General features: G+C 36.3%; 1 protein-coding gene across 1 annotated transcript in view; it reads left to right on the top strand.

The window, feature by feature from the left end:
- Positions 1-26,168, top strand: part of ENPP1 (ectonucleotide pyrophosphatase/phosphodiesterase 1) — a 70,032-nt gene extending 43,864 nt beyond the window's left edge. The window contains exons 12-25 of the mRNA XM_072813656.1: positions 2,132-2,240; positions 4,470-4,601; positions 6,370-6,401; positions 7,555-7,682; positions 9,032-9,101; positions 9,829-9,916; positions 11,539-11,708; positions 12,538-12,589; positions 14,490-14,644; positions 16,205-16,334; positions 20,931-21,011; positions 21,844-21,976; positions 23,545-23,707; positions 25,595-26,168. Of these exons, the coding sequence (XP_072669757.1) occupies positions 2,132-2,240; positions 4,470-4,601; positions 6,370-6,401; positions 7,555-7,682; positions 9,032-9,101; positions 9,829-9,916; positions 11,539-11,708; positions 12,538-12,589; positions 14,490-14,644; positions 16,205-16,334; positions 20,931-21,011; positions 21,844-21,976; positions 23,545-23,707; positions 25,595-25,765 (1,614 nt within the window). The 3' untranslated portion in view covers positions 25,766-26,168. The remainder of the gene's footprint in view (positions 1-2,131; positions 2,241-4,469; positions 4,602-6,369; positions 6,402-7,554; positions 7,683-9,031; positions 9,102-9,828; positions 9,917-11,538; positions 11,709-12,537; positions 12,590-14,489; positions 14,645-16,204; positions 16,335-20,930; positions 21,012-21,843; positions 21,977-23,544; positions 23,708-25,594) is intronic.
- Positions 26,169-26,371: the final 203 nt, after the last annotated feature.

Genomic DNA, 26,371 nt, shown 5'->3' with positions numbered 1-26,371 from the left:
GGAATGAATAAGATGCACTTTAGTAAAAATAGTAGGGAGAATTGGTCTTATCTAAACGTCTTGCAATGCTAAATTGAACTGGTGATAAATTGCGTATTCTCATTTCCAAAGCTTTCATTCACTCCATTTCTCACTACATCAACTTAAAAAACTAAGGGCTCCTTGGAAATGCTGAAAATGGGTAAGACTCCAATTTTCTATGTAAATAGAAAAGAGATTTAGAGATTTAGAAGATCAAATACTGCTTTCAGTTTTTGAGTGGCTATGTAATTTTTGTTTCTTGGAGCAGAGGAAGCGATAGCACAGATGATGATTTGAACTTCTTTCCTTGTACCTCTAAGCTGACTTCCCTTATGATGTATATTTTATCTGTAACCCAGGATCTGAAAAGAAACAAGAAATAAGATCTGTGAATATTGTTGGTCATAATGAAAGGAGAATCCATATAGCCAGGGACCCTAATCTCAGAATCCTTGTTTTCTTTTTCCCCATGTGACTCCAAGAGATAAAAGACCAGGAATAGCTAGAATTTCACCCTCAGGATGGATAGTTTGTGAGCTTCAAAGACTCTGTAGCACAGAGTCCAGACCAGAGCCTATACCACTGTCTGTCGTGAGCTCTGGTTTTGAGAGTGCTATTTGCTCTAAATGCTTCCTTCAGCAGCAGCAGGAGGAGGGGAAAACATGGCTCATTTTTTCTCATTTGAATTTAAAACACCTGCCTACACCATCTTCTGGTTTCCCTTGCCCCGGGAAGGGATTTTTTACTTTACACCAGATTTGCCTCTCTTAAAGCATAGGTTCCTCTTGGATGCCACATTGTCAGCTAAAAGAGACAAAGAGAGAGGGAAGTTGATCCTCAGTCTAGGTCAGTATTTACTCTCTAGGTTCTTTCCATCAAAACCCATCTGCAGCAGCTCTAATGTAGTTAGTAATTCCATGTGCCTTGCTTTGCTTCTGGCCTTCCACTAAGACAAAATGCTCCTGAGAGGTGGAGTAAAGAAGACACACAGCTGACAATGCAATGATGTCATAACTGGAAGGGAAAACCTTCTTGTTGGTGTTATGTTGGTTTGACAGTTGGCCAGATGCCTATTATTTATTTGTTCACTAAATACCCTGACACTTAAGATTCCTGTCGAGGTCAGTTTGTCTACAAGTAAGTCTGAGGATCATTTTGTAATTGTTTGATGATCAGCTCTTAGAAGTTGTAAAGTCTGCCTATTCTAATTTCACAGAAGATTTGCCAAAGGACTACTTTTTTGATTCACCTGCATTAAGATTGAGCCCATTGCTTTTCATCATAGTCGCCAACTTGTAAACTCTGTTAAATTCTAATATCTGGCACATCAAAACCCACCTTATTTTAATACTTTAAAATTCGAATTCAAGTTGGATAGCTTGAATTAGCTTGAATTAGCTGTTAAATTCTAATTCTGTTAAAATTCAAATTCAAGTTGGATAGCTTGAATTAGCTTTAATTAGCTGTTAAATTCTAGTATTTCTGGCACATCAAAACCCACCTTATTTTAATACTTTAAACTTTGAATTCAAGTTGGATGAATGAAAGACTGTATTGAAGGAGCTTGTTTCATATTTCAGTGAAATACATTGACTGTAGAGATGAAATACATTGACCATAGAAATAAGATTGATTTGATACATAACAGAAAGCACATGTAGAACTGCAAAGAATTTTCCTCAGGCAGCTTTGCAAAGAGAGCTGTAAAGGGAAATGTCAAAAAGCAAGTTGCTAAAACCATTTGCTCTTCTGTGTCCTTGTGATAAACTTGTGCAAAATACATGTAGTTTGGAAGGAAATAATAGGTTGTATTCCTAAGAATTCTAATTTTAAAAATCAAATACAAAGAATTATAAAAAGCATTTCATGAATAATTTTGACATCTGGCAGTTAAGACAATCAGATCAGCTGGTGTCATTCCTAATATTTATAATTGAGCACATATGGGATTTGGGCCCTTCTTTTGTTAATGAGTATTGTCTTAACTGACCTGTCTTAGCCTAATGTAAGTCAGTTCATCATAGCATACACTGAACGTTCCCTTTATTAACAGATATAGAAATAGCCATTAGTATGGAATCCATCATATGAAATTGCTTCCCTTTCTTAGGTCATCAGAGCATTGCAGAGGGTTGACAACATGGTTGGCATGCTGATGGATGGCCTGAAAGGGCTGAACTTGCATCGATGCCTGAACCTCATCCTTATATCAGACCATGGTAATCTGAATTTGTATCATTTACCCTTCAGGTTAAATGGTGCCAAAAAGAAGTTTCCTTGATTGGTTATTGTTTCATTATTTCTTCTGATTGTTATAGTTAATTCTTTTTTTTTTAATGTAGTTTTTTGTGGAAAGTTTTTAGAAAAAAATTATATTAAACATAAAGTACGAGTAAAACACAAAATTCACAGAAACCTAAAAGCCTATCAATGACAATACACCCAAAAAAAAAAAAAATTACAATACACCCATCTCCTGATTTGGGGAAGGCGTTTTTTTTTTTTTTTTTTTTTTTTTTTTTATGTTTAAGTGAAAGGAGGAGTCACATGTCCTCACTTTATTATTTTTTTTAATTTATTTTTTATTGGTGTTCAATTTACTAACATACAGAATAACACCCAGAGCCCGTCACCCATTCACTCCCACCCCCCGCCCTCCTCCCCTTCTACCACCCCTAGTTCGTTTCCCAGAGTTAGCAGTCTTTACGTTCTGTCTCCCTTTCTGATATTTCCCACACATTTCTTCTCCCTTCCCTTATATTCCCTTTCACTATTATTTATATTCCCCAAATGAATGAGAACATATAATGTTTGTCCTTCTCCGACTGACTTACTTCACTCAGCATAATACCCTCCAGTTCCATCCACGTTGAAGCAAATGGTGGGTATTTGTCATTTCTAATAGCTGAGTAATATTCCATTGTATACATAAACCACATCTTCTTTATCCATTCATCTTTCGTTGGACACCGAGGCTCCTTCCACAGTTTGGCTATCGTGGCCACTGCTGCTATAAACATCGGGGTGCAGGTGTCCCGGCGTTTCATTGCATTTGTATCTTTGGGGTAAATCCCCAACAGTGCAATTGCTGGGTCGTAGGGCAGGTATATTTTTAACTGTTTGAGGAACCTCCACACAGTTTTCCAGAGTGGCTGCACCAGTTGACATTCCCACCAACAGTGTAAGAGGGTTCCCTTTTCTCCGCATCCTCTCCAACATTTGTTGTTTCCTGCCTTGTTAATTTTCCCCATTCTCACTGGTGTGAGGTGGTATCTCATTGTAGTTTTGATTTGTATTTCCCTGATGGCAAGTGATGCAGAACATTTTCTCATATGCATGTTGGCCATGTCTATGTCTTCCTCTGTGAGATTTCTGTTCATGTCTTTTGCCCATTTCATGATTGGATTGTTTGTTTCTTTGGTGTTGAGTTTAATAAGTTCTTTATAGATCTTGGAAACTAGCCCTTTATCTGATATGTCATTTGCAAATATCTTCTCCCATTCTGTAGGTTGTCTTTGAGTTTTGTTGACTGTATCCTTTGCTGTGCAAAAGCTTCTTATCTTGATGAAGTTTGGGGAAGGTTTATACCAGGAATTCTGAATAGTTAAAACAAAGTTATTTAATAATAAATTTTGGTAAATCTAGTCTAACAATTTTAGATTTCCTTTGAGCACATTGTTGGGTGCTTTTTCTATTTTCTTTACCATGATAAATCTGATTTCAGAAGCAGTATAAATTAATTTTAGCACTATGTTAATTTCATTTTTACTTTGATCTTAGAACAGTAATAGCCTTGGGAGTACAGAAGTAATGAGTATATAAGAAAATAGAAAACAAATTCTTATTTGTTTTCTCTTGTTACTGTTTGCTTCAGAAATAATTACTAAAAGCTATTTCTAGAAACAGTTGTAAGAAGTTCTATGCCAAAGAAGCTGCAGTTCTGGAATGAGACTGAGAATTTTATGCTACCATTAGTATTTTGGGTGATTTAGGGAAAATAAGTGGGCTTTCCTTTTCAGTCTGAAACTGATATTCCTCCTCACTCACATAAAGTTACTATACTACATAAATAAGAAGAAACAGTAAATGAATTGTGGATGAAAGAAGGGAAAAAGTTCTTTGGTTTTTTTTGAAGTGGAGTGGTATATATAGCTGAAATTCTATGTCTTACCTATTAGATGTTTAACAAACATAAGCACTGAGCATGTAATTATTGAAATAAATTCTGGAGGTAAAAAATTCTCTTCTACATTTAAATTCCTTATTAAAATTGCAAAATGTTTGGGAATTTTTTTTCTTCCCAGGCATGGAACAAGGCAGTTGCAAGAAATATGTATATCTGAATAAATATTTGGGAGATGTTAAATTCTGGAGGTAAAAGAAATTCTCTTCTACATTTAAATTCCTTATTAAAATTGCAAAATGTTTGGGAATTTTTTTCTTCCCAGGCATGGAACAAGGCAGTTGCAAGAAATATGTATATCTGAATAAATATTTGGGAGATGTTAAAGATATCAAAATTGTATATGGACCTGCAGCTCGATTGAGACCCTCTGATGTCCCAAATAAGTACTTTTCATGTAAGTATACATGGATGCTAACTTGGATTATATTTATAATACTTTCCTCTAAATTATTATGTCTCTTCACTAAAGTGCATCAAAGTTAATTTCTTTTTCATGATCAGTTCTCCAATGCAGATCTTTGGCACTCAAAGGGATTCTATAAGGGGACTGGGTATGAGGACACAGGTCCAACCACTTATCTTTGTTGCTCATTGCTAATATATTATTTGATGAACTTAGTACAATTTTATGTTGAAGTGTGTGTGTTACTTGTATTAGGTTCAAGAATACTTGTACTAAAAAAAAAAAATGAAAAGTTCAGCTACACGTATTCAAGTTTAATAACATTCCATTAAAATAGCTTAGAGCTGTTATAGAATAATATTCCATTATGAGGAGGAATGTTGGCAATTCCGTAATTCTTAAAATTCTATAAACAACTGGTTTTTGTCCTCATAAATGACTTTTCCTTGACCATTCCAAAACAGAGTAAGAATGTGTTTTGCAAATGGAGAAGAAATTTCTTCACATTCTGTCCTGACACATGTGGAACCCCACCTGCCAAGAAATGGTTTTAAATATTAATTATTTGGCAAGTGAGGTCCGTTTGCTAACTGTTTGAACCTCTGTTGTAGCCCACTTCTTGATTGCCATCTTTGTTAACTTCCAGATGCCTACAGCAGGTCCTGTTTATCTCTCTACTACAGTAAACTTTGAAATAGAAGAGATAAAAAGCTTGTCTGACATTTATCAGAATTAGGTTTGGGCAGTGTGATGCTGTATGTGTCATGTTGAATATTCATGAGGAGAAGTAGATGTCACTGCAGGAAAATGTTTATGCAAATATTAAACTATTAATGTAGTGACACTAAGCATAGACTCTGTATATGCCTGGCAAGTTTTAATTAGTAGTTTTTTAATTTATAAAAGTAGTATACAATTATTGTAAAACCTGTTATAAGAACTATGCAGGCAGAGGCAGTGCCCAGAGCTGTTTAGGATGGGATGGCTAAGCTTTGACCACACCCTTATCTCCTTAGGCTTCTGTTTCCCAAATTAAAGCAAAAACTGTATCTATATTTATTTATCAGTATACATACATAAAATATATTTATAATACATGTTCTTTTATCTGAGTAATTTTCTCAAGTTTATATAAAGTATACTAGAAGGATCTTTGGAAAGCTAGACATTTATTGATTTGTAGCACAGAATACACTAAATCTTGCTTTGCAAATTCAGTTTCAAAGCTAGTCTACTTGCCCTCTCCTAAGTTCCCGTGTTTCCTTTTTATTTGGAAATTCTAGAATTACTGAATATCAAAATATGTAAAGTAAAACATAACAGTTTCCCTAAATCTCCCTAATTCATGACTCATTTCCTCTCTCTAGAGATAAATCTTGTTAGGTTGGGATATGTCTTTCCAGATATCTGGTATGTGTATACAAAACATGTTTGTTTTTTAATTTTTATACCATGAAATCGTTCTAGATCTAGGTGCATGGACAGATAAGTGGGTGGTCAGATGGGTGGACACATATATAAATTAACAGATGAATGGATAGAAAGTTATTCTGTAACTTGCCTTTTCATTGAACAATATGACATAATTTTAGAGGCATGAGGTGGTTGCCTTCTCAATCTTGCCAATAACTAATGATTTAAATAAGGTGCTTGAAACATATTTTGATATTTTAATATAGAGTTTGAGTTTGACATGCAGCATTTTTGTTTTAATTGTAGCATACCATCAACAATAATTCTTATCTCTGTCCCCCTTCAGTTAATTATGAAGATCTTGCCAAAAATCTTTCTGTAAGTATCTTTATGTCTCCATTATCTAGTTATTGTTTGTTTGTTTAATATGTGTTTAGAAAGGGGGTTCAGTTCTTGGGGTTTTAGCATTAGAATTAGCATTAGAATTTTGAGTATATGGGCCAACATTTATATGCTCTGTTGTTTTTAAATAACTTTGAGGATATGTCCCAATAAGCTAGCATTGAAAGTTTTTAAGGGTGTGCCTGGGTGCCTCTGTGGGTTAAATATCTGCCTTCGGCTCAGGTCATGAGCTCAGGAACCCAAGACTGAGGCCATGTCAGGCTCCCTGCTCACTAGGGAGTCTGCTTCTCTCTTTCCCTGTGTTCCTCCTTCCCCAACACACATGCATGCACACTGTCTCTTTCTCTCTCAAATAAATTAATTAATTAAAAAAATTTTAAAGAATTCGTTTATTGTCATTGTTTCATTTTTATGACAGTAAAGAAATAATTGGAGAAACACCTCGGTGGCTCAGTGGTTGAGAGTCTGCCTTCAGCTCAGGGCATGATCCCAAGGATCCAGGATAGAGTCCCACATTGGGCTCCCTGCATAGAAACTGCTTCTCCCTTTGCCTGTGTTTCTGCCTCTCTCTCTCTCTCTCTCTCTCTCTTTCTCTCTGTGTCTCTTATGAATGAATAAATAAAATCTTTTTTTTTTAAAAGAAAAGAAATAATTGGAAAAAACAGAAGGAAAAAATCTATAGCTATTTTACCATAGGTACTGTTAACATTATTACATATTTCCTAGCAGTCTTTTTATACCTATTTAAAAAATAAATGTCTGTCTTGTTGATAAGTTATCTACAGTACAGTTTTTTACATGGTATGTTTTAAGTATTAAAATTCTTGACATTGTAGTTCTAAGTGTTTGAAAATAATATAATCAGTAATAACAAAACTGAGTGCCAAAGTCTTAAGAGTTTGTGGGTTTTTATGAAGTCTGATTTCTTGTAAAAAATATGAGTGTTGAATTGTTGGGAATGGTCAACTGGTACATTATATAACTGGTAAGAACTCAGTTATTTTTGTATCTGTGACTTATTGAGCAGTCTGGTAAAAATTTTATCAGAAAAAATTCATACAGAATTAAGCAATTTTACACCTAAAAAGATATGGAAATAAGAGTTTTTCTTTACCTCCTATAATTTCAGTGCCGGGAACCAAACCAGCACTTCAAACCTTATCTGAAACATTTCTTACCAAAGCGTATGCATTTTGCCAAAAATGACAGGATTGAGCCCTTGACATTCTATTTGGACCCTCAGTGGCAACTCGCATTGTAAGTTTGATGGCTTCCAGATAAACTTAGCCTCATATGTTAGTAATTCCATGTAACCATTGGCCCCTTTCCAACAATCTTGTTATATGAAAATTGTACAAATAGATTCTCTTCACACTATCCTGGAATTTCTTAACCTTGGCCTGTTGACCTTTTGGGTCAGATAATTCTTTGTGGTGTCCTTCACATTGCAGGATATTTGAAAGCATCCCTGGCTTCTAACCATTAGATTAAAAAGCACCCTTTCCACAGTTGTGCCAACCAAAAGTGTCTCTAGACATTGCCAGTTTCCCTGGGGAGAGCCATTCACCCCCAGCTAGATACCACTCCTCTGCTCACATCCATATGATTATTTCTTATGCTCTACCACTTACCATTGTATCCCTGCTGCACATTACAGCTGTCCTACTAATACCTTTAAATCCAGCAAATAGGGTGCCTGGGTGGTTCATTAAGCGGCTGCCTTCAACTCGAGTCATGATCCGATGGTCCTGGGATGGAGCTCCTGAGCAGGAAACCTGCTTCTATTTTTCCCTCTGCCACTACCCCTGCTTGTGCTTACTCTTTCTCTCTGTCTGCCAAATAAATAAATAAACAAACAAACAAATAAATACTTAAATAAATAAAAATAAATCCAGCAACTAATTGGTAAAACCTCTTTATAATGAACGATTACTTTCTTCATTTTACAGAGTTGTTTTTCACCTCAGTTTTTTGGTGTGTTGGAAAACTATTTGAATGGTTAATATTGTTAATATCTCAAAACATGATAATTAACTCTTTTGATGGTTGCCAGGAAGTCAGGGATGATAAAGCAAAGCCTAAGCAATGAACAAGGATTCAGTTAATGTTTCACTCCATTTACTAGAGAGCTGTACTTTTAGTGTCTGGAAGAAAAATATGAAGGAAGTGGTGGTCTTTACCCTCATGAGAGAACTAATATTTCAATGACATCTATTATATTCCAAAGATTTCTTTAGACTAAACCATTTAATTTGTACAAATAACCAAAAACGACAAAATTGAAACCAAGAAAAGAAAACTAGCTTGCTAAAGTCACAGCTAGTAAATAGCCTAGTCAGCATTCAAAATCAACTCTGTGTCAATGCTTATGTCTTTTCTCCTCTATGCTATATTGCTTATAGAGTTGATTTATCTACAAAATAAAAGATAAGGGTGGCCAGTTAATTCTTTCCAAGCCAGGTGACTTTGTTTGCTTTTTTTTTTTTTTTTTTTTTTGCTTTAACAAAATAGGGCCTTATTCTTTATTAACATAAATAATGTCATGATTATAAATTTGGTACTATGAATAGACTTTACGTCATTAATTCATACTATGTCAAAATTAGGAATCCTTCAGAAAGAAAACATTGTGGAAGTGGATTCCATGGTTCTGACAATTTGTTTTCAAATATGCAAGTAAGTAAACTTGTTATACTTTAAAAAATGATAGTTTATAAAAAAAAGTTTATATCTGAAGAAAACTGTATGAAGTTATAGACTTAGAAACATAGAATGTGATTATATGTCTTGAAGGAAAATTAATGAAGCATATAATTTTATACAGCTGTTTTACTTTGGGCATTACATTAATAGAATTTTGTTAAAATGTTATATTCATGTTTCATGAACTTGTGGTTTTTACCTTAGACTAAATTTCTAATAATTATTTTGCCTGTATTTCTGCTCCATTAAGAATATTGCTCTATAGTAAATGAAAACTAGTGATTTAATAGGGGAAAAGATATCATGCTTTTTTCCTAAATGAAGATAATGCCTTATATTTAACTAGCAATTTAAAATTTCAAAATATACTCACAATGATTAATTTGATTTCTACTGCACAGTGTGTGGTGAGCAGGGTGACATTTATATCCCATTTTACAGATGAGCAATGATTTCATCATCTGTTCTGACTGTCAAGTCAGGATTGCAGTAAAGCTGAGAGAAATAGCCCATGTGTCCTTAGATTAAATGTGCACCACGGGTTAAAACAGTATCCTGTGGAGTCCATGGACACAAGCATTTTTCCCATTATCTTAACCAGTTTATACATATACAGTGTGGATAATATAAAATAGTTTTTGTCACTGACTACATACATAGCTGAAATGAATTGACAAACTCACTTTTCTGGCCAATCTAGGCACTTTTTATTGGCTATGGACCTGGATTCAAGCACAACATTGAAGTTGACTCCTTTGAAAATATTGAAGTCTATAATTTAATGTGTGGTAAGTGTGAACAGGCTTCTTTCATTTTGTCTGAAAACAGAGCTGATATAGGACTATCCAAAGTAGGCCACGTGGTGGGCTCCTTTATAGAGAGGGTGATGAGGGGAAACAGACCTTCTTCTTCCTGACCTGGAGTGATTGAAAAAAAATATGGGGACCATGCCATCTGATTACAAATGTTTCTTCCACTAGGCTGCACACACGTAAACTGGAACATCCAGAGCAGGTACATCCCCAATGCCTCACACTTTGCCAGGACTTGGGCTTAATTATATAACATTTGAAACAGGCCTGGGGGGAAGCCTGAGAGAGTTTGGAGTCTGTGAAGGGTACACCAAACAGGCAGAGCCTCTGGTAGTAATCATAGTTGAATGGATGACAGTGTCAAGGTGGTAGAAATTGAGGAGGACTCATTAGATACATTCTTGGTTTACTCTGTACTTTCTTAATTAGTACTTTTATTTTTTTATTTTATTTTTTAATAATAAATTTATTTTTTATTGGTGTTCAATTTGCCAACATACAGAATAACACCCAGTGCTCATCCTGTCAAGTGCCCACCTCGTGCCCGCCACCCAGTCACCCCCACCCCCCACCCACCTCCCCTTCCACCACCCCTAGTTCGTTTCCCAGAGTTAGGAGTCTTCCATGTTCTGTCTCCCTTTCTGATATTTCCCACTTATTTTTCCTCCTTTCCCCTTTATTCCCTTTCACTATTATTTATATTCCCCAAATGAATGAGACCATATAATTAATACTTTTATGGTCAGATATGTGTTTTAAATATTATTTCCTTTTTCTGATAATGATACCAGGCATTTGCAAAACTTAAATATGTCCTCAGTGTAATTCTTTCAGTGGGAACCTATATATTTAAATGAATTAATATGTCCTAAGGCACTTAAAACAATGCCCAGCACATCCTAAGTGCTTTACTATAGAAGTGTTTGCTATTTTATTTTTAAAGATTTAATTAATTAATTAATTAATTAATTTATGTGTGTGTGTTAGAGAGAGAGAGAGAGAGAATAAGTGGGGGAGGAGCAGAGGAAGAAGCAAATTCCTTACTGATCAGGGAGCCACATGTGGGACTTGATCCCAGGACCCTGGGATCATGAGCTAAAGGCAGATGCTTAACTGACTAAGCCACATAGGCACCCGTGTTTGCTGTTGTTATTACCAAGAGCATGAGTCAGACTCAGAGTAAGCTAGTTTTGAATCCTAGGTCTTACTCCATTAAAGCTTTGAGGCTTTGAGCAAAACACTGTGATTACTCATCTACCAAGTATTGACAATAACTTATTAAATTGTTTTGAGGATTAAGTAAGAAAAATATATTAGCACAGTGGTTGGCATATAATAAGCATACTAATGGTGGTAACTATCCTACACATTAAAATTCAGAAGTTTCTATAGAGAACTACAGCATACATATTAGTAATTCCATTAAGAATACCTTAGTCATAAATGTTCTAAAATTCAAGAGAGTGTTACAGTTTCATTTTAGGTAGAGAGTAAACTCTTTTATAGATAGGGTTTAAAAAAATAAAAATCAAAGGATAAGTCTACTGTTTATTTGATTTTGAAACCTCTAACGATTTATCATTCTTGGAATTATGCAGATTTACTGAATTTGACACCTGCTCCTAATAATGGAACTCATGGAAGTCTTAACCACCTTCTAAAGAATCCTGTCTACACCCCAAAGAACCCCAAAGAAGTTCATCCCATGGTACAGTGCCCCTTCACAAGAGCCCCCAGACATAACCTTGACTGCTCATGCGATCCCTCAGTAAGTATCTTCAAAAACGTAGCCCAGTTTGATCTTACGGCACCCTCTGCATAGCTTGTGTTCTAGAAACAATTAATGGTCAAATTAAAATCTATGAGTGGGCATAAATATATATTTATGTTTAATTCTGGTAGAACACTGCACCACTTTTATTGTTTATTTTTCCTCTCCCTAGTTTTTGCATTTTCACCTCTGTCTCTATCCCTTGGTGCTGTGACTTGACTTAGGTGCAGGTTGGGAGAAGTCCAGCTAAGTCCTAGAGCATCTTGAATCATGAGAATCTGTGCTGTTATCCTAGCAGTGAGGTCTTTATTATAAACCAATCACAGTATTCTTTCTCTAAAATATATCTCAATTTATTTTAAAGTTAGAGGGAAAATCACATTTCTTTTGGTATGAAATGAATATATGGCACTGTTTCTTTTTTACTCCTATCTTCACATACAGTTGTAAGAAGATAAAAATATGTGACAAGTGAACAAAACTGAGAGTGTCCTTAGAGATTTGGGGAGCAGTTGATTTTATGCTTTCCATTTTGTTTTAGGCTCAAAGAAAGACTATAAGAATAGTGATAAAATGATAAAGCAGCAATTCTCATTTTTCATTCATACTGTTGGGCTTATGTAACAGTTTTGCCTTTTTGTAGCTGTCATCTGACCTTTTATCCTATTCTTCAAAAAAATAACTTTCACTTGTACAAGATGGTTTTACCTTTGTCCCATGATGGCTGTAGAAGTTGTTTCTTTCAAGATTAAAGCATGTCTTAAGACAAAAACAAAATAAAACCCCATGTCTCTCGTTACTTAAAATAGTACTATTACCTTTTTAGGTTTTGCCAGTTACAGATTTTGAGACACAGTTGAATTTGACTGTGGCAGAAGGTAAGACATGTTTACTCTTGAGCTTGGAATGTGGAAGCAGGCTTTTTCTCAACAGTATCAACCACAGAAAGTTGGTTTGGGGACATTAGTTGAGAACAATGAAACATTATATGGTCTCATTCATTTGGGGAATATAAAAAATAGTAAAGGGGATAGGAGGGAAAGGAGAGAAAATGAGTGGGAAGAATCAGAGAGGGTGACAGAACATGAGAGACTCCTAACTCTGGGAAATGAACAAGGGGTGGTGGAAAGGGAGGTGGGTGGGGGGTTGAGGTGAATGGGTGACAGGCACTGAGGGGGGCACTTGACAGGATAAGCACTGGGTGATATGCTATATGTTGGCAAATTGAACTCCAATAAAAAAAATAATAAAATTTAAAAAAGACTATAGAGAACTCCAAAAAAGAGAGAGAGAGAGAGAGAGAACAACCAATAACTTAAAGGTAGTAGTGGTGGAGGACCACCTGAGGAAACAAAGAGAGGTCATTGCTTAACACTCTAGACTGTTCATCATAAAGAAAGAAGGAATCTTTAAAGCACATCATATATTTAATGGAAGCTGAATTACTCTTTATGAACACAGTGGAGGTGGTTTGAGATTTTGAGGATTTTAATAGGTCTATAAGAGATCTTCAGATTTCCATTGTAAACACCTGTTAAATTTCTATTTCACTTGGTTCTTAGTTCAGAGTGTATAAATTATTTATCTAAAGTTATTTCTTCATAACTTTTGAATGAAAATTAGGTATGCTTAATATACAGACAACTGTTAACATTCATCAGTTGTGACTGGGATGTTCAGCATCACTTTGATATGGTCTCTGATACACATGGATATAGTCTCTGATCCTTAAGTTACTTGGCTCAGTTTTTTCCTTCTGGAATAAAAGTGAATTCAGCATCATTCCCAAGTTGAATTTGCTTATATAAAATCTCTTTAAATTTGGAGCACCAGGGTGGCTCCGTCAATTAAGCATCCGGCTCTTGATTTTGATTTTGGTTTAGGTCATGATCTCAGTGTCATGAGATTGAGCCCTACATCGAGCTCCACACTGAGTTTGGAGTCTGCTTGGGATGCTCTCACTCCCTTTCCCTCTGCTCCTCCCCCCTCTTGCATATGCTCTCACTCTCTCTCAAAAATAGAATAACATAACATAAAAATCAAATCAAATGAAATAAAAAAGCTCTGTAAATGTTTAGAGAAATCTTTGATGGCTCTGTAATGGCAAAGAGTTGTGGTAAAGGATGACACTTCTGGAACTGATCAGTGTTTGAATATGAGCATAGGAACTGTATGTCCATGGATAAAGTATTCAATCCCTGTAAACTACTCATCTGTATAATGGGGCATATAACCTTAATTCATAGGGCTAGGTAAGAATTAAGTTAGATGATGTATATAAAAGACTCTACAAAGCACTTGATACTTGGCAAAAATACAATAAATGGTCTATCTTATTAATGCTTCATTCAGCTCAGTCTCATAATTTCGGCTGTGAATTTTTTACTTCCTAAGCACATGCATCACCCAGAAATTTCTCTGTCTGTAGTTTTCCCTGAAGAATAAATCATTAAAATAATGCTAAGAATTTTAGTAATATTCTTTTAAGTCCTAGTTGCTGAAATTTCTAGCAATTTCATATAGTGTCCTCTTGTGATATCTTGATATTATGTTTATCTTTCAGAATCTTCATGGGCAAAAACTATAGTGAATCTCTTTTGTTTTCTTAATTGTTCATGGTTCTGGTCTTTGTAATTAGGGGTTTTTTTTACACTTAAAAATCACTTTTCAGTAGGAAAAGTAGAGGAAAGAATTGGATGAATGTATCATTATATATTGTCTTAGAACTCACAGTAAGTATGTTTGAATGGTGGTTTCATTATTCCCCTATGACCCAAGAGAAGGTTATTAAGCGCGGCACTTTACCTTATGGAAGACCCAGAGTTATCCAGAAGAACACCACAGTCTGTCTTCTATACCAGCACCAGTTTGTGAGTGGTTACAGCCATGACATCCTGATGCCCCTTTGGACATCTTACACTGTCGACAGAAATGCAAGTATTGGTCTCCTCTTTAGCTATTGTGGATATTTCAAATTATCATGAAGCAAAACATTGAAAGCATAGTTAATTTTGGTCAGTTAATCTTGGCTCTATACTCAATTCCTGAGGTAGAAGGTCACTAAACTGGGAGTCTGAAAATTAGGTTCTGGTTCTAGCTCTGCCACTAACTAGCTATGCGACTCCACAGATTTCTTCTGTGAAATGAGGGATTGCATGTAATAGGAGTTCCTCCCATGCTTTTTGTTCATTTTACTATCTTATGATTCTAATTTACAATTTTGCAAAATCAATTTTTTAGTCAGGCACAGTTCTTCATCTCTAAATACATAGATGTGTGAGCACAAAGGATCTTCCTTAGCTGCGCGCACCTGAGGGGGTCCTCACTAATGGGGGAGGCTGTTAAAGCTCAGTAACCTCCCTGTATATACCACTCACAGGACGACCCCCAAACCAAACCAGGGAGAGGCTGGGGTCCTGTCCACCTCCCAGAACATAGGAAGGCCTTGAAAAGAGTTGGGGGTGAAGAGGGCAAATACCTCAGAATAAGACCATCATTCCCCCTCACCCCTGCTCCCTGGCTGCTGTGATATAAAGAGAAACGGAAGATGGGCCTTGGAAGAGAGAATGGAGGAGGGGATGAGATTTAGATTTTAATCAAATTGAAGTTTTAAACTAGACCAGATTTTCAGAAAGTGAATGCCTGGCAAGCTACAGGATGCCCTTAAGAGATGGAAAGGGGATTTGAGAGAGCTTAACTGAGTGTAGCAGCTGGATTTAAAGAATAAAACTATTGTTAATACTCACTGAGAAAGCCAAATAAAAAGATAGGGATATGTGTGTGTATATATGTAATTTCTGTGTTAAATATGTGTGTGTGTGTGTGTGTGTGTATGTACAATGTACCTGCACATATTCACATGATTACATAAAGTTTCTACCATAAATTTGATTGTTGTAATTTTGAAGACTATTTTCCAACACTGTAAATACATTTTTTTACTTGACTTTGTGATATATGAGAGTCTGTGTGGTGTTTTGTAGGTCCCCAGCAGATGTACTGTTGTTTAAAGCCTTAATTACAGTGTTCTTTAATTCTGTTCAAATGTTCAGTTTTCTTATATAATCAAAGCCGCATATATTGTCATCACTACTCCTGAGGCTTTCATGCCGCATTATTGTTCAGTGGCTCCCCACTCCTAGCTTTATAGTCTGTGTAGTTGTGTATGAAAGAGAGACTCAGGTCTCCCCCAAAACAGCATTTCATCCTCAGTCGGTTTGCAATTGACCAAACAAAAGCAGTGCCACAAAATGAGCCAGCATAATAGGAAAATATTTGCCCATATACGACAGATGTCTAATATCCTTAATATCTTAAAGAGGTTTTACATTTACATCTTTAGTAAAAAGATGAATATACTACTAGAAAAATGGGGAAATGGTGGAGGACAGCTGGAGCTCTATAATTGTATGGTGTTATTCACCTTCAGCTACTCAAAGCAATCTTCTTTTATATGTGTGATACTTGATGGCTGTTTTCATTTTGTTGTTCAGGACAGTTTCTCTACAGAAGACTTTTCCAACTGTCTTTACCAGGATCTTCGAATTCCTCTGAGTCCTATCCATAAGTGTTCCTTTTATAAAAATAATGCTGAACTGAGTTATGGGTTCCTCTATCCACCACGTAAGTTTCTAAGTCTCTGACCTTTTCTCCCTCTTGTCATCTTTCTGTCTTCCTTTTCTTTTCCTTATGAGGCAGGGTACATATCTTGTTTTTTTTTATTGGTGAAAATTGTGAATGAAAAGTATAACTATTAGGGAAAAGTGTACAGTGCCTAAAACTTGAATTTTAGAAAATAGAACATTCTTCACGTTTCTACATTTCTTTGACATGGAATTTGAGAAAGCTTGGATCAGAAGGATATATCAGGGTTCTTTCTTAGGAAGGAAATATCTTTTGTTTCTTACAAGGAAAAATGTAGGGGTGCCTGGGTGGCCCAGTCGGTTAAGTGTCTGCTTTCGGTTCAGGTCATGATACCAGGGTCCTGGGATGTCATGCTCCCTGCGCATCGGGGAGCCTGCTTCTCCCTCTCCCTTTGCCCCTCATTCTCCCACCACTTGTCAGTCATGCTCTCTCCCTCTCTCGCAAATAAAATAAATTTTTAATAAAAATTTTTTAAAAAGGGAAAATGTAATTTGTCAAAGAATTAGGAATAGGCAGAGCCTAGGTGTACTTGCTCTTTCATGGAGATGGAGCTGCTAGGGAATGGCTTTTTTTTTTTTTTTTTTTTGAAGTTGTGTTTATTTTTAATGTGGCACATTTGTGGGTTAATGAGAAGATGTTTTGAGGCTGGCCTTAAAAGGCAGAAATCAGGGACACCTGGGTAGCTCGCAGTTGAGTGTCTGCCTTTGGCCCAGGGCGTGATCCTGGAGTCCTGGGATCAAGTCCCACATCGGGCTTCCTGCATGAAGCCTGCTTCTCCCTCTCCCTTTGTTTCTCCCTCTCTCTCTCTCTGTGTCACTCATGAATAAATAAATAAAATCTTAAAAAAAAAAAAGACAAAAATAAAAAAAAATAATAAAAAAATAAAAAAATTTAAAAAAGGCAAAAATCAGAAGGCTCCAGGTGCTCAAATATTCTCAATATCCAGTCCAATCCCCAGAGTAAGTGTCTGAAGTCAGAACTTGACTATTGCTTTATAAAAATAGACCAGGCCCAAGCCAAAAATCTATACAAAGAAGTCTTGTACAGTAATTAGTGGCAGGCATCCTGCGATGTTTTTTCTGGGTAGTAAGTACTGTTCTGAAGCCATATATTCTCTTTTTTTCTTCTCACTATTGGAAGAGTTTAAGGAGAGAGGGTTGTCAATACATTTTAGTTGAAATTTGAATATATTTAAATTGGGGGTGTTATTTTTTTTTAAAGATTTTATTTATTTATTCATGGGAGACATAGAAAGAGAGAAAGGTAGAGACACAGGCAGAGGAGAAGCAGGCTCCATGCAGGGAGCCCGACGTGGGAATTGATCCTGGGACTCCAGAATCATGCCCTGGGCTGAAGGCAGGTGCTAAACCACTGAGCCACCTAGGGATCCCCAATTGGGGCTGTTATTAAACTTTTGTTTCTTTAGTAAATTCATCTTGAAAAAGAAAAGATCTATATTTTACTTTTTTTTAAGGGACTTGACCGAACACACTGCACTTTCCCTTGACTCAGTACCTAGGAATGTTTTATGAGTTTAAGGTGATAGCTAATTTTTTTAAATGCCCTCCCATAGATAAACCATTAGCCAGCCTTAAAAAACAAAAGAGAAAACACTCAAATTAATAAAATCACGAATGAAAAAGGAGAGATTATCACCAATACCAGGAAAATACAAACGATCTTTAAAACTTATGAGCAGCTATATGCCAATAAATTAGGCAATCTAGAAGAAATGGATGCATTTCTGGAAAAACACAAATTACCAAAACTGGAACAGGAAGAAATAGAAAACCTGAACAGGCCAATAACCAGGGAGGAAATTGAAGCAGTCATCACAAACCTCCCAAGATAGAAAAATCCAGGGCCAGATGGCTTCCAGGGGAATTCTGTCACATGTTTAAAGAAGAAACCATACCTATTCTACTAAAGCTGTTCTAAAAGAAATGGACAGAATACTTCCAAACTTGTTCAATGAGGCCAGCATCACCTTAATTCCAAAACCAGACAAAGACCCCACCAAGAAGAATTACAGACCAATATCCCTGATGAACACAGATGCAAAAATTCTCAACAAGATTCTAGCCAGTAGGATCCAGCAGTACATTAAGAAGATTATTCACCACGACTAAATGGGATTTATCCCTGGGATGCAAGGCTGGTACAACATTCATAAAGCAATCAATGTGATAGATCATATGAACAAGAGAAAAAACAAGAACCATATGATCCTCTCAATTGATGCAGAGAAAGCATTTGACAAAATACAGCATCCATTCCTGATCAAAACTCTTCAGAGTGTAGGGATAGAGGGAACATTCCTCAACATCTTAAAAGCCATCTACGAAAAGCCCACAGCAAATATCATTCTCAATGGGGAAACACTGAGAGTCTTTCCCCTAAGATCAGGAACACAACAGGGATATCTGCTCTCACCACTGCTCTTCAACATAGTACTAGAAGTTCTAGCCTCAGCAATACAAAAGACATTCAAATTGGCAAAGAAGAAGTCAAACTCTCCCTCTTCACATATGACCTGATACTGTACATAGAAAACCCAAAAGACTCCACCCAAGATTGCTAGAACTCATACAGCAATTCGGCAGTGTGGCAGGATACAAAATCAGTGCCCAGAAACCAGTGACATTTCTATACACTAACAATGAGACTGAAGAAAGAGAAATTAAGGAATCAATCCCATTTACAATTGCACCCAAAAGCATAAGATACCTAGGAATAAACCTAATCAAAGAGGTAAAGTATCTATACCCTAAAAACTACAGAACACTTCTGAAAGAAATTGAGGAAGATACAAAGAGATGGAAAAATATTCCATGCTCATGGATTGGAAGAATGAATATTATGAAAATGTAAATGTTACCCAAGGCATTTTACACATTTAATGCAATCCCTATTAAAATACCATGGATTTTCTTCAGAGAGTTGGAACAAATCATCTTAAGATTTGTGTGGAATCAGAAAAGACCTGAATAGCCAGGGGAATGTTGGAAAAGAAAACCAGAGCCGGGGGCATCACAATGTCAGATTTCAGGTTGTGCTACAAAGCTGTGGTCATCAAGACAGTGTGGTACTGGCACAAAAACAGACACGTAGATCAATGGAACAGAATAGAGAATCCAGAAGTGGACCCTCTACTCTATGGTCAAGTAATATTTGACAAAGCAGGAAAGACCATCTACTGGAAAAAAGTCTCTTCAATAAATGCTGCTGGGAAAATTGGACAGCCACGTTCAGAAGAATGAAACTAGACCATTCTCTTACACCAGACACAAAGATAAACACAAAATGGATGAAAGATCTAAATGTGAGACAAGAATCCATCAAAATCCTAGAGGAGAACACAGGCAACATCCTTTTTGAACTTGGCCACTCCAAATTCTTGCAAGATACTTCTATGAAGGCAAGGGAAACAAAAGCAAAAATGAATTATTGGGACTTACTCATGATAAAAAGCTCCTACACAGCAAAAGAAACAGTCAACAAAACTAAAAGACAACCTACAGAGTGGGAGAAGATATTTGTAATGACATATCAGATAAAGGGCTAGTTTCCAAGATCCATAAAGAACTTATTAAACTCAACAGCAAAGAAACAAACAATCCAATCATGAAATGGGCAAAAGACATAAACAAATTTCACAGAGGAAGACACAGACATGGCCAACAAGCACATGAGAAAATGCTCCGCATCACTTGCCATCAGGGAAATACAAATCAAAATGACAATGAGATACCAGCGAGAATGGTGAAAATTATCAAGACAGGAAACAACAAATGCTGGAGAGGATGTGGAGAAAGGGTAGCCCTCTTGCACTCTTGGGTAGGAATGGAACTGGTGCAGCCACTCTGGAAAACTGTGGAGGTTCCTCAAAGAGTTAAAAATAGAGCTACCCTATGACCCAGCAATTGCACTGCTGGGGATTTACCCCAAAGATACAGATGCAGTGAAACGCCAGGACACCTGCACCCCGATGTTTCTAGCAGCAATGTCCACAATAGCCAAACTGTGGAAGGAGCCTCGGTGTCCATCGAAAGATGAATGGATAAAGAAGATGTGGTCTATGTATACAATGGAATATTCCTCAGCCATTAGAAATGACAAATACCCACCATTTGCTTCGACGTGGATGCAACTGGAGGGTATTATGCTGAGTGAAATAAGTCAGTCAGAGAAGGACAAACATTATATGGTCTCATTCATTTGGGGAATATAAAGAATAGTGAAAGGGAATAAAGGGGAAAGGAGAGAAAATGAGTGAAAATATCAGAGAGGGAGACAGAACATGAGAGACTCCTAACTCTGGGAAATAAACAAGGGGTAGTGGAAAGGGAGGTGGGTGGGGGGTTGGGGTGACTGGGTGATGGGTACTGAGGGGGGCACTTGGCGGGATGAGCAGGGCGTTATGCTATATGTTGGCAAATTGAACTCCAATTAAAAAAAAAAAAAGAAACAAGTTAAAAAGAAATAAAAAATAAATGCCCTCCCATGAGAAAGTATAATTTCTAATGTTATTCATGAAGAACGAAATAGTTACTTTTTTTTTAATTTTCTTTGTAGAACTAAATAAAGGTTCAAATCAACTATATTCTGAAGCACTGCTTAGTACTAATATAGTGCCAATGTACCAGAGTTTTCAAGGTAAAAAATTTTAACCCTGTATCTCACAATTTCAATGAATTTCTGTATATTATAGGTATAATTTATATTAATAAGACTTATCCTCTAAATTAAATGACTATCAAACACATTCTTACAGGTATATGTTCTTATCTGTTCTTAACTTTAACAATATCAGTACACAAAACTTCTACAACTCTTAGAATTATGATATATTCCAATGTCTATTATTCTACTTTGTATTTAAATGTTTATAAACATTTTTTGGTGGAAAAAGTATGTAATATTTTTCCTAAGTTATCTGGCTAATATAGCCTACTAACACATTAACTTTCAATATGTTTTCCCATTTAACTTTTGGAGGTTCTTGATAATTGTTTTTGATCTTAAAATGAATAGATTTTTGCATCATCATTAACTATTACAGTATTTGGAACTCTTACAAAAATAAATACACATTTTTTTCTTTAGATGTCATAGAATTTCAAAATACAGAGCACACAAGGAGGCTTTTACTCTACGTGTAGAATACTTGTGAATATTTCAAAGGGAATTTTTGGATATTAACAGTATATCTGAATAACCTGCCTTGCATTTAGGTTCATGGTTTTTAATGCCTAATGGTGATCTGTGATCACAAATTCATGGTGATGCACATGGTCAGGGATGCCCAAAATAGTGTTGATTTCAACATCTGTCTCTTCTGCCAGAGGCCAAAGCTGAACAATGTATTTTTGGCATCACACTAAGACTGAAGTCAGATTTGACATTGTCTTTAATTATTACAGATTCTAATTTTGAATAAGATTATTGAGTTATTTAACATGGCGGCATGACTTCCTTCTTGTTTCAGTTATATGGCACTACTTTCATGGTACCCTTCTGCAAAGATATGTGGAGGAAAGAAATGGTGTCAATGTTGTCAGCGGTCCTGTGTTTGACTCTGATTATGATGGACGTTATGATTCCTCAGAGACCTTGAGGCAGTAAGAACATATTTCATTTACTCTTAAAAACAGCTGTCAAGTGAGATTACCATCCAGTTGAGTCAGTGGAGCTTTTTCTGTCTGATACTATTCATATTGCTGAACATGACATTTCTGATTACACTGGAAGCCCCTTGAAATATCTGATTAATTTTGATGTTTTGCTCAGTGTTCAGTAAAATGTTTTTTTAGAGGAAAGAAAGAGTGTTTCTCCCCCACTCAGTTTAGATGAGTAATTCCTGAGTTCAGATCAAACACTGAAGTCTGCCATATTTTAAGAAGGTTTAAGATACATGTTTAAGATCTCTCTGTGTGGCTAATTGTTACGATACTGTCTTAATAAAGTGATTAGAAGATAACCACGTGGTGTGGCTAGAGGCATCATGAATGGAAGAATAAAGATGTAGTATCTAAGCATAGACCTTGGGTGAATGTCACAGATTTTACCTAGCCTTGCTTAGAGGGAGGCTGAGTCACCATCAGTGACTCAAACCATCAGTGGGTGCTGTTTTTATAAAGGAGAGCAGCAGAACATTTTCAAAACCACTTGATTTTTCTTAAAATAATAACAGCATGATTTTTTGAAGCAATATTGCTATTAAGGCTTACAGGAAAAAGAGAATGAGATGTATGCTGATGTTCAGCTCATTCTGGAGAACTGCTCTCCCAGGCGGGCTCAGGGATTACTCTTACACACATGTACCGGTGACACATTAGTTTGTCCTGTATAATTTATAGACATTGGTTTGTAAAATGACAGGTTTTGTTTGTTTGTTTATTTATTATAAATAAATAAGGGTCTCAACATAACTGCCTCAGAGGTCATAGCAGTAGAATGGGTAAAGAAGAGAATTTCATGCCTTTCCCCTTCCACCAGAGCTCTCAGTTTTAATAAGTTTTATATATTATGGTTCTGCATAAGGTTATGATAGAAAACAATGCTCCCACTAACTTAAATTTGGAAAGATACTGAAAAACAAATAAATAAACCTGGTTTTGAGGCCAAAGGAAATAGCATTAAGATGAGGTAAAGGGACATGTTGGAAAATGTGCTGCAATTTAAAAGAAGTTCTCAGGATGAGAAAGAAAATCCCTTTAAAAGCAAGGAGGGTTCACAGAAACATGACTTCTCTGGCAGGGCTGGAGTAGAAAACATCCCAAACCAGTTCCCTCTCTGTCTGCCATCTGTGTACTGCAGCACAGAGTTGGAAGACAATAATGCTTTGGAATCCTGGTTGTAGGGATTCGAGAATGATAGATTTTTTTCTTTAGTGTCCCAATTCCACTGTGTTAAGGTAGAACTAACAAAAAAAAAAATCTGAAGTTCAGTAAATTTTTATAGGAAATAAAAATTTCTTGGCTCATGTTCATCTGTTTTCTAGCTCTAATTCTCTCAATCTGGCAGAACATGTTGAGGTATTATGATCACTAACTTCTTCACAATATTTTTAATTATTTGACTGAATTTTATTTTTAGATGCATTGTACTAAAAATATACTTTACTGACATATTCATTAAAAAAAGATGGTTATGTTTTTCTTAAAGTGAAGATTTTCATGTTTTCTAGAAACAGCCGACTCATCCATAATCAAGAAATTCTGATCCCAACTCACTTCTTCATTGTGCTGACAAATTGTAAAGACACATTCCAGACTCCCTCACAGTGTGATGATTTAGACAGCTTAGCTTTCATTTTGCCTCACAGGGCTGACAACAGTGAGAGCTGTGTGGTAAGAAGCCTTTGTTAATTTACCTTTGTTAATTTGAATAGAAAATATGAATATAAGTATATTTGTGTGTATCGTATCTGACATTACTGTGGGCAAAAACAGAATGTGAATATGCATGTACTTTGAAAGAATGTACTTTATATGAACTCTGCAGAGTGGTTTTGAATTCGAAACTTCGAGATGATAGATCTTTGGCGAAGACCACTCTTGTCTGTTAAAACACAAAAAAACAGATCAAAATGTAAAACCTTAAGGGATGCCTGGGTGGCTCAGTGGTTGAGCATCTTCCTTCGGCTCAGGTTGGGATTCTGGAGACCCGGGATCGAGTCCCACATCAGGCTCCCTGCATGGAGCCTGCTTCTCCCTCTGCCTGTGTCTCTGCCTCTCTCTCTGTCTCTCATGAGTAAATAAACAAATCTTAAAAAAAAATAAAATAAAATCTTAGCACCTGCATTTGGCTTAGCTGCTAAATTCCAGGTTTATTTAAACTACAAATTTACTCTTGTTTCAAAACTAGATTGATAATTCTCAAAGTGTCAGCACTGTTATAAATTAGTCTTAAAGTTATGGCTAGGTAGTATTTCAGATTAATTTCTACATATAACTTCATTATAAAAATCACGTTTGTCCCTAATTAGGCACTGGGCTCCTTTTCCATCTCTACCATTCCAAAAGCTATTGTACCAATGTCTTAAATGTAAACATTTAACCAAATTCTATAATAGCAGTATACCTAGAACACACTAAATATTGGACTTGAACCAGAGAGAGGATTATTGGAAGGTGTATCACATATGTTGACTGATCGCTTCTGTTTCATCTCTGAAGTAGTGACTAACCATCAGCAAGATATTGACGTGAGAGGAAGATGCATTACCTGTACTTTTTATCTATCTCTATGTGTTGGGACAACAGGAATGGAAAGTATCTACTGGCCTAGTAGTCCACTGAGTCAGGGTTATTCCTCTAAGAGCCAGAGTGAAGATTGTTGGAGAGAAAGAGCTTGGGTGGGGTAGTAAGTAGCACTGGGTATAGTGATCATTGGAGGCTAATGGGAAAATGGAAATGATTGATCCATTCCCTTTTTATATAGAAAGTCTGAATTATTTCCAACTAATATAATGCCCCAAGGGTACAGAAATCTTTATTGGAGGATGTCTTTAAAGTACAATTATAGCCCACCAGCAATGCATACCTTCTTCATCCTACTCCAACAGGAGGCATATTCAGAAAAATGTATAGTTACACATAAGTGTATGATTTCCATCTCTGTTACCTGCCTCAGCTACTGGCTCTGCTTCCATGTGCCAGAGCATGTGTCTTTACTTCTTGTCGCGACATCATTACCCCACCAGAAAGGAAATTGTGTTTTACTATGTCCCCAGATCCCCTCTGCATTGCAACTGTGTAAATAACTGATTCTGATTAGAACTGGTGTTCTCATAGTGCATTTGCACACATCATGACATTTGGTCCTCAGAACAACCGTCTCAGGAGGGTGTAGGTAGGAGCATCAGATTTCAGATGTTAAATAACTTGCCTCAGTTTACATGGTGTGATGGTGACAGGACCAGGACTTAAATCCAAGTTTCTCTCTGCTAATTCCCACACTGTTGAAGGTTCTTGCACCAATGCAGTACATGAGCATCGATTCCAGGTAAATGTCCCTTTTCCCAAACTTGAGACATCTAATTAAATAAGCCTGCTTGGTATGTATTAGATGGTGAGCTACTCGAGAGCAGAGATCATGCCTAACAAAGCTTGTAGCACCTGCCTTCTGGGAGCTAGAGTGATGTAAATCTTTGAAATGTGAAGATGGAGTGCTTGTAAGGAAAGTGAACTGACTGTTCTCTCCAGTGACTTCTTTCTCCCCCCTCACTTTCATAGCATGGAAAGCATGAGTCTCTGTGGGTTGAAGAGTTACTGAGGTTACACAGAGCTCGGATCACAGATGTTGAACACCTCACTGGACTCAGCTTCTATCAAGAAAGAAGAGAGTCAATTTCAGACATTCTAAAGTTGAAAACACAGCTGCCAGCCTTTGACCAAGAAGACTGATTTTCTTTTTTTTTTTTTTTTTTTTTTTTTGAAGACTGATATATTTTTAATTCTAAAAACATAGCACAATGTTTTGGAAAGAACCTTTTATTTTATACAGTCCTCTCTTCACGCTGTCACATTGTTTGGAAAATGTCTACCAGAGCTGAGAATCCTCTGCGATACAATCATCTCAGGGAACCCTGTGGCCTCCGCTTGGCAGTAGAAAAATGCTCTTACTGAATCTCACACACGGTTGAATGAACAATTCTTAATTGTTCCAATTTGGGGAATAAAGACAGACTATCTCTAAAACTACTCTTCTACTTCTCTTAAGGGCAGAAGTAGCTGTGAACCTTGTCTGGACACCAGATATTTGAATTTTATTTTCTTTAATAAACTTTTATGGAACTGGCAAACACAACTGAATGGATAGGATTGGAATAGTCTGTGTTACATTAGTATTTTCACAAGGATTTAAAAAGTGATTCTGGATACTTTCTAACTTGGAGTTTCATTCATTTTAGTTTTAACTGAAAAAATTAGTAGAAGCAAAAATATTTCTAAGGCCCTCTTTCTGTCTTTGCCCTATACCCCTTCAAAAGCCAAAATATGTCATCCTGTGGG

The sequence above is a fragment of the Canis lupus genome, chromosome 1 (assembly GCF_048164855.1).
Source record: "Canis lupus baileyi chromosome 1, mCanLup2.hap1, whole genome shotgun sequence".
NCBI classification, from domain to species: Eukaryota; Metazoa; Chordata; class Mammalia; order Carnivora; family Canidae; genus Canis; species Canis lupus.
Note: the sequence above shows the minus strand (reverse complement) of the source record. Positions and strands in the feature narration are given on the sequence as shown.